Source organism: Rhizophagus irregularis, chromosome 14 (assembly GCF_026210795.1).
Source record: "Rhizophagus irregularis chromosome 14, complete sequence".
Classification (NCBI taxonomy): domain Eukaryota; kingdom Fungi; phylum Glomeromycota; class Glomeromycetes; order Glomerales; family Glomeraceae; genus Rhizophagus; species Rhizophagus irregularis.
In genome coordinates this window covers 494,893-508,335 of record NC_089442.1, presented here as the reverse complement: position 1 = coordinate 508,335, position 13,443 = coordinate 494,893, and the positions used below count along the sequence as shown (strand labels likewise).

General features: G+C 27.8%; 4 protein-coding genes across 4 annotated transcripts; 2 read left to right on the top strand and 2 right to left on the bottom strand.

Annotated features, from left to right (window-relative positions):
- Nucleotides 1-436: 436 nt before the first annotated feature.
- Nucleotides 437-2,073, top strand: OCT59_005827 (uncharacterized protein; the record flags this gene model as incomplete). Its single annotated transcript, XM_025320028.2, has 5 exons — nt 437-946; nt 1,011-1,174; nt 1,658-1,875; nt 1,942-1,986; nt 2,054-2,073. The coding sequence occupies 5 exons, from the start codon at nt 437-439 to the stop codon at nt 2,071-2,073; spliced, it is 957 nt and encodes a 318-aa protein (XP_025172341.2).
- A 720-nt stretch (nt 2,074-2,793) lies between these two features.
- OCT59_005826 (uncharacterized protein) lies at nt 2,794-5,339 on the bottom strand (the record flags this gene model as incomplete). Its single annotated transcript, XM_066140862.1, has 4 exons — nt 2,794-3,183; nt 3,239-4,611; nt 4,684-5,041; nt 5,112-5,339. The coding sequence occupies 4 exons, from the start codon at nt 5,337-5,339 to the stop codon at nt 2,794-2,796; spliced, it is 2,349 nt and encodes a 782-aa protein (XP_065997707.1).
- A 1,407-nt stretch (nt 5,340-6,746) lies between these two features.
- OCT59_005825 (uncharacterized protein) lies at nt 6,747-8,333 on the top strand (the record flags this gene model as incomplete). The annotated part of the gene is made up of 2 exons (XM_066140861.1): nt 6,747-8,076; nt 8,140-8,333. 2 exons carry the CDS (start codon nt 6,747-6,749, stop codon nt 8,331-8,333), a joined length of 1,524 nt encoding a protein of 507 aa, XP_065997706.1.
- Nucleotides 8,334-10,694: 2,361 nt separating this feature from the next.
- Nucleotides 10,695-13,382, bottom strand: OCT59_005824 (uncharacterized protein; the record flags this gene model as incomplete). Its single annotated transcript, XM_066140860.1, has 5 exons — nt 10,695-10,942; nt 11,033-12,289; nt 12,368-12,731; nt 12,824-13,057; nt 13,152-13,382. The coding sequence occupies 5 exons, from the start codon at nt 13,380-13,382 to the stop codon at nt 10,695-10,697; spliced, it is 2,334 nt and encodes a 777-aa protein (XP_065997705.1).
- Nucleotides 13,383-13,443: the final 61 nt, after the last annotated feature.

The window sequence follows — 13,443 nt, the reverse complement described above, 5'->3', positions numbered from 1 at the left end:
TAACAATTATTCAATAAAAACATTAATGAAATGTCATAACCAAAAAAAAAATGATCGGTGGGTTCTTTATTAATGTAGTGTCATAATTTTACCAAAATTGAAAGTAGTAGATCAGTCATTAATTTAATGATCACTGCTTAATATTGGCCAATAAAACTGTGGTTTCCATAGAGGATATAACCTATGCATTTGAGACACGAATACACGATGGATTAGGTTATATCCTTTGCCGATCAGGCTAATGGGGTGATAATTGCCGATCAGATTTTGTGTATTTTAACTAGTCTTTTTTTCATAATTTTGTTGCTGATCTTGAAATCATTGCAACATAAATAACGGTTCACTATTTTTCTTTTTTTTTTCTTTTTTCTTTATTTTTAATAATTTTTACATACGAATTAAAACATATTTTTTGCTTAATAAATTATTTATTAAAATGGATGAAATTAAACTAAGTGACGATGTAATTGAACAAATAAAAGACTTTAAAAATAAGTATCGTCACTTGACTGAAGAACAAAAATCGTTAATTGATAAACTAATAACAGACAAAGAATTAAAAGAACGTTATAAAAAATACGGTCTATGTCATGATTGTTCTCAGCCTGAAACTGGTAGTTTTTATTGTCAGTCATGTAATTCACCACGTTTTAAACAAAATTTCAAAAATTGGACAAGTGGAAATCATGACGTTGATGAATTTATTCAAAAAGCACAATTAAAAGCTAAAGATTGGAAACATATCATAGAGTGGATTGAATATGATAAATTTGAAGATGTTGAATATTTGGCAAAAGGGGGATTTGGAACTACTTTTAAAGCAGTTTGGAAAGATGGTCCTATATGGGATTATGACAATGATCAATGGAAACGAGCTGCTAAAACAAAAGTCGCTTTAAAGTGCTTATATAATTCACAAGATATTACAGCAGATTTTTTAAAAGAAGTAAGATATTTTCTTATAAATCTTCATTTTATAAATGTTAAGTTAACTATAATTTTCCTTTAAGGTTGAATCAAATATTTTAGTATATAAAACTAAATACATAGTTCGTTGTATGGGTATTACTAAAGATACAGAAACAAATAATTTTATGATGGTAATGGAATTAAAAAATGGTAGTTTAAGACAACATTTAAATAACAACTTCTTTTCACTGAATTGGAAGCAAAAGTTGTTTAGTTTAACTGATATTGCATTGGGTCTTAAAAATATTCATGATAAAGGATTAATGCATCATGATTTTCATTGTGGGAATATATTGAGCGATTTTGATAAAGAAGCTTTTATTACTGATTTAGGATTATGTCAACCAGCAAATATCAAATCTTCTCAAAATAGTAATAAAGAAATATATGGAGTATTACCTTATGTAGCTCCTGAAGTTTTAAGAGGAAAAGAATATACTCAAGCAAGTGATATTTATGGATATGGAATTATTGCATATGAAATTTGTACAGGTTTCCCTCCTTATCATGATATAGCTCATGATGAATTCTTAGCAATGAAAATTTGTAACGGGTTGAGGCCAAAATCTAATTATAAAATTCCGAAATTAATTTTTGACATTATTAATCAATGTTGGAATGCTGACCCTTTAAAACGACCTAATTCAAGTGAATTATATCAGTTAATTTATGTTTTATGGACTAATAGAAATAACGCGAATTCTGTAATTTATGGACAAGTTAAGAAAACAGATGAAATTAATAAAAAGTTATCTTTTTCATTACCTTTAATATCTAGTGATACTAGTATATCATATGTGACACATCCTCAAGCAGTTTATACAAGTAAACTTTTAGATTTTAAAAATCTTCCAGAACCAAAAAATGCTGATGATAATGACAATTTACTTGGAATAGAATATTCAGGTAAACATACATAACATGCTATAATAATTTAAATTTATTTTATAATGCTAACAATTAATATTATAGATTCCTTAATAATGGATTTTACTAAACTTAATATTAATTCTAAAGGTGATTAATTTTGCGTGTGATTTTTTTGATCCATTAAATTTAATTAAACTATTTTTTTTTATTATAGATGAAGCTAGTTTTTGTTAATCAAATATTCGCACTTTTTATTACTAAAATGATTTTCGTAAAAATAAATTCTCTGTTTTGAATTCCCTTTTTTCTCTACTTTGACAAAATGATCTTTATTAAAATAGACCCAAAGTCCAAAAACATTTCCTTTTACCCTTAATAACCTTTTTCCTCACATCGTCAGGATTTCAAAATATCATTTTCGACATTTCATAATTATCAACTTTTCAAAATTCGAACCCCTTTCCTTATTTGGTGATACTCCGATCCTAGTTCCCCTCTTCTAAATCTAAAAATAAATGTGAACACAAAAATAGTTTTACATCGTTACGGATGTAATACTTGTAACATTCCACAATTATAAATTTTTAATACTTTGAAATTTTATACATACACTTAAATTAAATATGATACTGCGCCCCTCAATAAATAAATTCCTTTAAGTAGTAATTCTGGCATTACAACGGGTAGATGATTTTACGATTTTGCAACAATAATCTGCACATCTGAATTTCTAACTTACAAAACACTTTAATTAAAAATTATTTACAGTCAATTTGTTACATATTCAGATTTTATTTTTAATTTAAAAAAATAAATAAATAAATAAATAAATAAAATAGATAAATAAATAAACTAATAATAAATACATGAATCAAGAAGATTTAAGAAATCTCGTATTTTACTAGCTATTTGATGGCTTCTTTTACGAAACATTATAAAATTGGTTAGAGAATGTTACATCAGTTCTAGTCGTTTTTGTGCATCTTCATTTCCACTTTCAGCAGCAATCCTGCTGTATAATTCAACTGCTTTTATTTTATCAATATCAGTTCCAATTCCATTCTCGTAACAGTTCCCAAGTGTATACATTCCATCTAAATAACCTTTTTCAACTGATTTTTTATAATGCTCAAATGCTTTAACTTCATTTTTTTCAATACCAATTCCATAATGATAACAATTACCTAAAAAATAATACGCGGCTTTAAATTCATTTTCTATCGCTTTTTTATACCAATAAATTGCTTTTTCTAAATCTTGATCAACTTCTTCTCCTTTTTCGTATAAATATCCTAGACTACATTGTGCGTTGCCATGCTCTTGTTTGGCTGATTTTTCATACCACTTAATTGCTTTATTTATTTCTTTTTATGTTCCTATACCTTTTTCATAAAAATACCCTAAATTTAGTTTGAGCAATTTTATTTCCATTTTTTGCTGCTTTATCAATCCAGTAAAATGCTTTTTTTAAATCATTTTTCTCTTTTCTATATATCACTCCAAGAACATATTGTGCATTACTACATTTTTGCACAGCTGATGTCTCAAACCATTCAGTTGCTTTTTCATCATCTTTTTGTGTTCCTTCGCCATTTTCATAAAGATATGCTAAATGTAATTGTGCAACTCTACATCCATTTTTTGCTGCTTTTTCAATCCAGTAAAATGCTTTCTTTAAATCATTTTTCTCTATTTTATATAATTTTCCAAGAGAAGATTGAGCACCACTATATCCTTGCATAGCTGACTTTTCATACCACTTAAATGCTTTATTAATGTCTTTCTGTATTCCTTCCCCTTTTTCATAATAATATCCTAAATTGAATTGTGCAACTTTGTTTCCATTTTCTGCTGCCTTTTTAGCCAAGTAAAATGCATTTTTTAAATCATTTTTCTCATTTCTATATAATATTCCAAGATAAAATTGCGCGTTACTACATTTTTGCATGGCTGACTTTTCATACCATACAATTGATTTTTCTTTATCTATTTGTGTTCCTATACCATTATAATAAAAATATCCCAATTTAAATTGTGCAAATTTATTTCCATTTTTTGCTGTTATGTCATAACATTCAAATGCTTTGAAATCATCTTTTTCGGTACCATTTCCATTTTCATAACATTTTCCTAAATAAAACTGGGCAAGTTTATTTCCATTTTCTGCCGATTTTTGATACCAATAAAAAGAATCTTTAGGATCTTTATACATTTTACCTAGATAGACTTGAGCGATAGGATAATTATCTTTCGATGCTTTTGAAAATAACTCAAATGCTTTACCCTTATCTCTCTTTATAATAATTTCATTAAAGTAAAGAAAACCATGAAAGAAAATATATCTTGATGATGTTTGATTTTTAATAAGCCAATCGAAAATTTTAATTTGTAAAGATTTACTAATATTTTGAATATTTTGATTGATGATTTCTTTTGTCTCAATAATAGTATAACCCCATTCATCATGCATTCTGATTAAATGTTCAATTAATTTATCAATAATTTTTTCAACGTTATTAGTTAAACCAGTTAAATTAAGTGATAAATTATTTTTTACAAAATCACTTGTTAAGTCATCATCTATTATAAAATTCGAGGCACTGTTGCATGTGGATATATTACAATCATTCATCATGCCTTCAAAATCATTATTTAATGACTTTTTCTCAATTTCATTTGTAATAGATTTGATAGAATAATCAATTATTGATTGAAGACATGAAACTACTATTCGTATAGATGGCCTTTCATCAGGGTCATCTGACCAACACGCTAAAAGAAAAAATTTATATCATTAATCGTCATATAAATCACTCATCATCCGTGAGACGTAAAATTTATTACCTGTATATATATCACTATATTCAACAGGTGTGCCCTTAATAATTTCTTCTCTTTTCCCATTTACTATATCCATGGCTAAATTTACATCGTACTGTGAACCTTCATCATAAAAAGGTTTACGTCCGCTTGACAACAGCCAGAAAAGAACTCCAATACTGTAAATATCTGATTTGAAATTCGTTATACATGGTTGACTTCTACATTTAATATTAAATAAATTGTTCAAGATTCTTGGTTCTAAATAAGGCAGAAAGTCTAATACTTTGTTAGAATAATTTGATGTTTTGTTCGCTCTTTTAGACAAGCCAAAATCGGCAACTTTTATGTTATTTTTATGTATCAGTACATTCTCTTCGTGCTAAGATATAAAGGATAATAATAATTAATTTATATAAAAAAAAAATGAATGCTTAATAATTAATACGTACCAGATTACAGTGGATTATACCTTTACTATGAATAAAGTCTATAGCACTTGCGAGTTGTGACGCTAAGCAATATTTATCATCCCATTCAAGTTTAGTGAAATTCTCCTTCAAGTAAAAATATAATGACCCACCATCAGTGTACTCTAAAACTAACGAATACTGGTTGTCTAATTTTGAAATTTCATAAATTCGTAAAATATTTATATGAAAATCAACTTCTTTCTGCATTTTGAGCTGGTGATATGCATTTTGATAAATAAAAAATATTGAATATGTGTAATTATATTATATTAAATATATATTTAATATGTTAAATACCTCATTTACAATTTTTTCTACATCAAATTCATACGATATTTTCACGAACAAATTAGTGTTAGTGTTATTCCAGTTTGATCTAAATATTTTTCTGACCGAACTATTACTATTTTCAATTTCCTTTTTATTTTTAAATTCGGTATGATCATAGTATTTGATAAAATTGTTCTCGATTGCCTTTTTTATCCAATCAGCGTAATCGAAATTTTTAGTTTGTTGTTCGGTTATCGGCATTTTGTAAGAAAAAAAAGGTTTTTATTTGTTCTTTAGTTCTCAAGCAGTTTCTTATATAATTTTCGTTTGTGCTTTTGTGCTACCGATTTTTGTCATTGCTGTTAATCCGTTAATCCTTAGCAGTAACAGGTTTTGACCATAATCGGATAATAAATTTACCGGCTATTGTCATTATTATCCAACTTGGTAAGATTGTTTGGAACTGCCTTTGTCTCTGCGGATTCCTAACCCATATTAGGTTAGTTATGTGAAGTAATTCATATACTTGTTTGTCTAAAAGTTTTTTTACCAGTTACTTTCCATTTCTGACTACATGTATATATAGTCAAGACATAATGTAAAAATATAATTATGTGTCTTTTTTTTCAGATAACGCCAGCTTAACGTTACATGGTTCCATTATATAGATTGAGCCCATACCTCTTTGACCCATATACTGTATATAAGAATAGCTCGTTTGAAATCCTCGTTTAGATTTGCAACTTACTTTGAGTAGACATGTTCGCTTAAATATTTATTAATATTTTGCAAGAATTTTTTTTTAATCCAATTTTATTAATAATAAACTAGGGAACGGAGACCGTTGTTAAGTCCGGAGCAAAAATCACGTGATAATATAAAAGTTACTAGGTGGTGCAATATCAAACTAATCATGTATCGACTCATTAGTGGAGGCGGACAACGGCCGATACGCATCTCCTCTTTTTTTGATATAAGAGTAAATTTTTTTTTTTTTTTTTAAACAGTAACGCGCTTTATTAGTTGAAATCGATTTAAATAAATCTGGTAACCAATACAAAAGCACCTAGAGCAAAGAAGATATAAGAGTAAATCATGATCATCATACAGTAAAATATTTATGTGACAAACTTTTATAGAAATCAAACATTGTTTTTTAACATGATTAAAACTAACAATTATACAAATCAACTGGCGTTGGTATTGATAAGTGAGATGAAATATTGTTAATCACAAAAGCAAAGAGATATGAGGAAAAACTCTTTCTGATGATTTTTCGGACCAAAATTTTACGAAAGAAATTTTTACTTTTATTATACAAAAATTTATTAAATAATACACAAAATGTCAGAAAATACAGAGTTATCAAAGGAACAGTTATTTGTAAAGGAGTATTTGTTAGAATATTATAGGGGTTTCGCAGGACTAGAGTTAGAATATTTGAGAGACTTTTACGAAGCTGAAGAGAAGAACGAGCAAATAAGTTTAGCGGAACAAGAAAAGTTGCACTTAGAAGAAGAAAAGTTGGCTAACTTACCCCCAGGAAGATTTTTTCAGTCATACTATTCTGAAAGATGTACAGAAAAGAGGCACTACAATATGTTTCGCGCCTCTATCTTTACTATCAAATTAGGAGGGAACAATATAAAAAGTATTTTAGAAAAAATTTTTCGTGAGAATCTCTCAAAAGGCGCAGCAAAAAAAGACACCGCAACAACAATTGGGCCAATAAGAGGACCAGTGCTTATGAGAGATGGCAAAGAAATTCCAATTGGATGGGAAGAGGAAAAAAAGCTACTGATAGAACTGAAAGATGTACGAATACATGAACTAGAAGAGGAAGTAGAGCTTTTCAAACGGTACAACAATAATGCAAAAGAAAAAATAGAATCGCTGAAAAAAGAAATAAAGATAGCTGAAGAACGAATTATATTATTAGAAAATGATGCAAGAAAATTCTCAGAATCAGAAAAGAAGATAACGAGTGAAATTGCTACATCCAGTAAACCGAAAAGTAAGACAAAAAGCCACGATCAGCACCAAAAATCCAAAAAGAAGAAATCATCGACACAAGAAATTAATAAAGGGAAGATCACCGAAATTCCGGTTCAAACAACTTCCGATGATGATTATCTGGGAAAACATTTTGCCGAACAATCACGTGATTTGAAATTTTACGATTTTCCTGCTTATTGGAAAGATAACGATATTTATGAAATGTTGGAGAAAGTAGGATATATAGAAAGATTAGAAGTCAAATGGAATTATAAGTACAGAACCGTTCGGGCTAGGATTCGTTTGACAAAAGAAATGGAAGAGATATTTCTAAAAGGAGGATCCAATATAGCTCTAACAAAAAATGAACGAACGTACTTTTTCAGGATGTTTGATGCAGAATTAAATGCAACAGAGATAAAAAAGAGGTACGAATGGCAAGCTTATAAGAAATTAAACGAAGAATCGATGAAAAAAGAACACGAGATAATAAGAGATTATAATAAAAATCTCGGTGGACATTTTGCCAAAATTATCAAGATCAACAAAATTAAATATATTTTGATATACTTTAACAACGAAAGCGATTTATTAAAAGCGATTTATAGGTCCACAATGGAAGAGGATTTAGGGAAAGGACTCCAAATAAAAAGTCAAGATGAGTTAATTGGTAAAGAGGGTACGTACAAGAAAAGAACAGGAATAAACAGATTTAAGGTGCCAACGTAAACAACATCTAAAGATAAATTTGTTGATGCCAAATCTGATATCCTGTCAACAATACCAAGAACGCAAGAGGAACATGAAGAACTTGATAACTTAAACAACAATTTTAAAGAAAGATTGGATGATTTAGAACAGAAATCAAGCTTGCCAGATGAGAAAGGAAAGAAGTCGAGGATAAAGACAATATTAACAAGAATAAAAAACGTGTAGTGACAACACAAGGACGAAGGAAAGATTCTGATAGCGAATAAACAAAATCATCCTTTAAATTTTAACAAAATTATGATGTAACTTTAGGGCAACACTTGGATCTGACTAAAGGCTACGCGGACAAAAGAGGAATTTTTGGATGCTATCTTGGGTATTTCCATCAAAAAGTGTAGTTTTAGAGTTTTTTTTTCTTAATGTTTAAATTTTATTTTTCTTTTTATTCATTTATTTTGTTTTTACAAGTAGTTATTTTACAATTTTAGTATATAGTCAGTAAAAGTCTCAAAACATAGAAAATATTAAAAATCAAAAAACATTATTAAAATTTAGATTAGTAGCGTAGTATAACAATAATTTAGCTATAACAATAGGATAAAATAGCTGATTTTTCTATTTTTGTTCGAATACTTTAGTATAGAGGGTAAATTGATTTTTCATTTTGCTTTCTAAGTGTTTTAATGTTTATGTAATCTAATAAATAAATAAACGCGTTACTAATTTTATAAAAAAAAAACACAAAAGCAAATATACATAAACAAACTCTGGAAACTTTCATCATAATTTATATAAAATCTGACGTCATACTGACATTACAAAGTTGATTGAGACTTTGCATGTAATATTTAGTCAATTCAAAATTAAAAAATAAACATTTATGCGAAAAAAATTATGTGAATATAGTTACTATATAGAAAATTGTTTAAACAAATAAAAATACTTATTGCGAATAAAATTACTCATGTAAAAAAAGAAATTATTGAATAAAATTACACATGAGTAAACTTTGTTATCAATCTGTTGCACATAGTACCTAAAAAAATATATAAATTTTTATTTGCTATTGGCAACACCATTTCGCAACTCCATTTTTTTTAGCAACTAAGTCAGCAACAACGGATAAATATTTGAATATAAAAAAGTTTCGTGATTTTTGTAATTTTGAACGTTATAATTTGGAATCATGATATAATAGGTTATAAAATATAAATGTTTCTTCATAAGATTTTTTATGTTCTCAAAATATGTAGTGCAATCTAATCCCAATACTATGGTGTCATAGCGTTACAGGCTTACAGCCACAATAAGTAGAATACTTACAGTACTATGTTATGTTACTTTACCCCTGTAAAAAATCTGATCCGTGTTTTATCTTTCCATGTTTTTCCGTGAATGTATCATTTTCATGGAATTTATAGCCTTAAATCATGGAAATTTTCATCTTGCTAACATGGATATTCGTGAAATAATATAAATGGATTAGGGCAAATGTATCATTTTCACGGAATTTTTATAAAAATTTTTTATAGGGTACGCTTTTCATTATTATTTTAACATTAGTTTTTAACAGGAATTTGACGTTGTAATTACTGGAATTTTGTGAGTATTTATGGTTTTCTATTAATTCAATTTATATCTAAATTACCAGGCAAGTTACTTATCAACTATTCAAGTTTAAATCAGCAATTAGTTTACGAACATAGAAACATCCGTAAATCCGTTAAAAAAATGAAAATCACAAAACCAATTACACCATGCATTAATTTAGTTGGAATACTTTTTAACAACTCGAGATTCACAGTAATTGTTAAGAATGAGGGTAAATTAAATGGATACATTAAATGTAAGCGATTACTGTACTTTGCGAATTGGTGATTGCGTATCCACGCAAATTATCTGGAAAAAAATTACCAGATTATAGTTATCATAAGTCCGGAGGACATTTGGCAAATTTTACAGTGTTTAGTCAGCAATTATTAAAAATTGGCCAGCTTTAAGCCAATTTTGAGCTGAATATCACGATTATGACATGATCAATTTTTAAAATTTTCCAAGGGTCCCGTTACTTTATTTACTTTATGGTCAAGTCATTGACTATACTATTGTCAAATCCAATGTTCCACTGAAGTCACGTGAAGACTTCTTAATATAGTAAACTCTGCAGAAAAATAATTGCTATTTTTAAAGGCATGATTACGCAATTTCTTGACCACTTTTTTAATTCGCCTCGAATAATTTTTTTTTTTATTCGTATACGTAATAATAAAACACTGAGAATAGCTCGTTAATTTATCGACGCTTGTATTCACGCACAAGAATTCAATTCTGTGTATAAACTAACCTTGAATCACATTCTAAAATGAGTAACGAAGACACTGCCGCTATATAACGCGAAATCCATGCTATATTTATTTAATTAAATAAATTTATATTAACAAATCAATAGACATCTTCATAATTAATTGATTATATTTATATTGTTAAATACAATTGTATTTGAATTTTTATAAAACAAAAAAACCATAATAAATAAAATTTCTTTTTATTATAAAATTGATTAGAGAATATAAATTATGAATTAGTTTATTCAATCAGTTCTACTCTTTTTTGTGCATCTTTATTTCCCCTTTCAGCGGCAATTTTATACCATTTAACTGCCTTTTCTTTATCAATTTCAGTTCCTATTCCAGTCTCATAACAGTATCCATGCATATATATTCCATTTAAATATCCTTTTTCAGCTGATTTTTTATAATACTCAAATGCTTTAACTTCATCTTTTTCAATATTACCTAAATAATAATACGCGGCTTCATACCCATTTTCTGTTGCTTTTTTATACCAATAAATTGCTTTTTCTAAATCTTGTTCAACTCCTTTGCCTTTTTCGCATAAATGACCTAGACTACATTATGCAATACCATACTCTTGTCTAGCTGATTTTTCATACCATTCAATTGCTTTTTTTATATTCTTTTTCGTTCCCTTATTATTCTGATAAATTGCACCTAAATGATATTGAGCAAATTTATTTCCATTTTCTGCCGCTTTTTCAATCCAACCATACGCTTTTTCTGAATTTTTTTCAGTGCCTCTACCTTTTATATATAAATGCGCTAAAGCATATAGCGCATTATTATATCCTTGTTTAGCTGATTTTTCATACCATTCAAATGATTTGCCATAATCTTTCTCAATTCCTGTACCATAATAATAATATTTACCTAAATAAAATTGTGCAGCTTTATTTCCGTTTTCTGCTGCTTTTCTAATCCAGTAAAGTGCTTCTTTTAAATCTTCTTCCTCTCTTTTATATAGTAATCCAAGACAAAGTTGTGCATCACTATGATTTTGCATGGCTGACTTTTCATACCATACAATTGATTTTTCTTTGTCTATTTGTGTTCCTATACCATTATAATAAAAATATCCCAATTTAAATTGTGCAAATTTATTTCCATTTTTTGCTGCTATGTCGTAACATTCAAATGCCTTGAAATCATCTTTTTCGGTACCATTTCCATTTTCATAACATTTTCCTAAATAAAACTGGGCAAGTTTATTTCCATTTTCTGCCGATTTTTGATACCAATAAAAAGCATCTTTAGGATCTTTACGCATTTTACCTAAATAAACTTGAGCGATAGGATAATTATCTTTCGATGCTTTTGAAAATAACTCAAATGCTTTACCCTTATCTCTCTTTTCAATAATTGCATTGAAGTAAAGAAACCCCTGAAAGAAAACATATTTAGATGATGTTTGATTTTTGATATTTTCAACTTGTAAAGACTTATTAATATTTTGAATACTTTGATTAATAATTCGTTTCACTTCTTTAAAACTACAACTTTTCTCATCATGCAATTCGATTATATAGTCGATCAACTTATCAATTCTTTCAACGTTATCGGTTAAATCAGCTAAATTAAGTACTAAATTATTTTGTGTAAAATCATTCGTGTTTGAACCAGAGTCATCGAAATCTATAACTAAATCAAAATCATTCTCCATCATGTTATCAAAGTCTTCATTTGATTGTCCCTTTTCAATTCCGTTTTTAATAAATTTGGTAGAATATGATGTTTTTTCGTTATTTTCTCGATATATTATTGATTTAAGATCTAAAACAACTCGTTGAATAGATGGCCTTTTATTAGGATCATCTGCCCAACACGCTAGAAAAAAAATATATATAATTTCATGTTATATGAATTATCTCATCTCATCGTTGATTGATACGTAAAATTTATTACCTGTATATATATCACTATATTCAACAGGCGTACCATCAATAATTTCTTCTCTTTTTCCATTTATTATACCCATGGTTAAACTTATATCGTATTTTGTACCTTCATCATAAAAAGGTCTACATCCGCTTGATAATTGCCAGAAAAGAACTCCTATACTATAAATATCTGATTTGAAATTTATTTTATAGAGTTGTTGACTTCCGTGTTTGATATTGCATATATTATTCAAATATTTTGGATCTATATAAGGTATTATACCAAATACATCATGGTCAGAATAATATGATGCTTCAGTCGCTTTCTTAGATAGACCAAAATCTGCTACTTTAATATCGCCTTTATGTATTAGCACATTGTAAGCATGCTAAATATGCATTAAATATTAATTAATAATAATTGTATTAATTTAAAAAGTAGGAATAAAATAAATTAACAAAAAAAAACTTTAATACATACCAGATCACAATGGATTATACCTTTATTATGAATACATCCCATAGCACTCGCAAGTTGTAACGCTAAACGATATTTATCATTCCACTCAAGTTTAGTGAAATTCTCTTTCAAGTAAGAATACAATGATCCACCATCCGTATACTCTAAAACTAACGAATACTGATTGTCTAATTTTGAAATTCCATAAATTCGTAAAATATTTATATGAAAATCAACTTCTTTCTGCATTTTGAGCTGGTGGTCGGTATGCATTTTGATGAATAAGATTTTTATGAAATTAATAATTATACAAAATATGTGAAATTTTAAAATATCTCATTTAAAATACCTCATTAATAATTTTTTTAACATCCAATCCAGGTGTTTTCACGACTAAAAGGGTATCATTGTTATTCCAATTTGCCTTAAATATTTTTCCAACCGAACTAACGCTATTTTCGAATTCTTGTTTATTTGTAAACTCGTTATAATTAAAATATATGATATAATTATTCTCAACTGCTTTTTCTATCCAATCAGCATAATTGAAGTCATTAGTTTGCCTTTCGGCTATTGACATTTTTTAGTAAGAGAAAAAAAAAAAAAATTTTATTTGATGTCAAAAAAAGTTTATTTAGTAA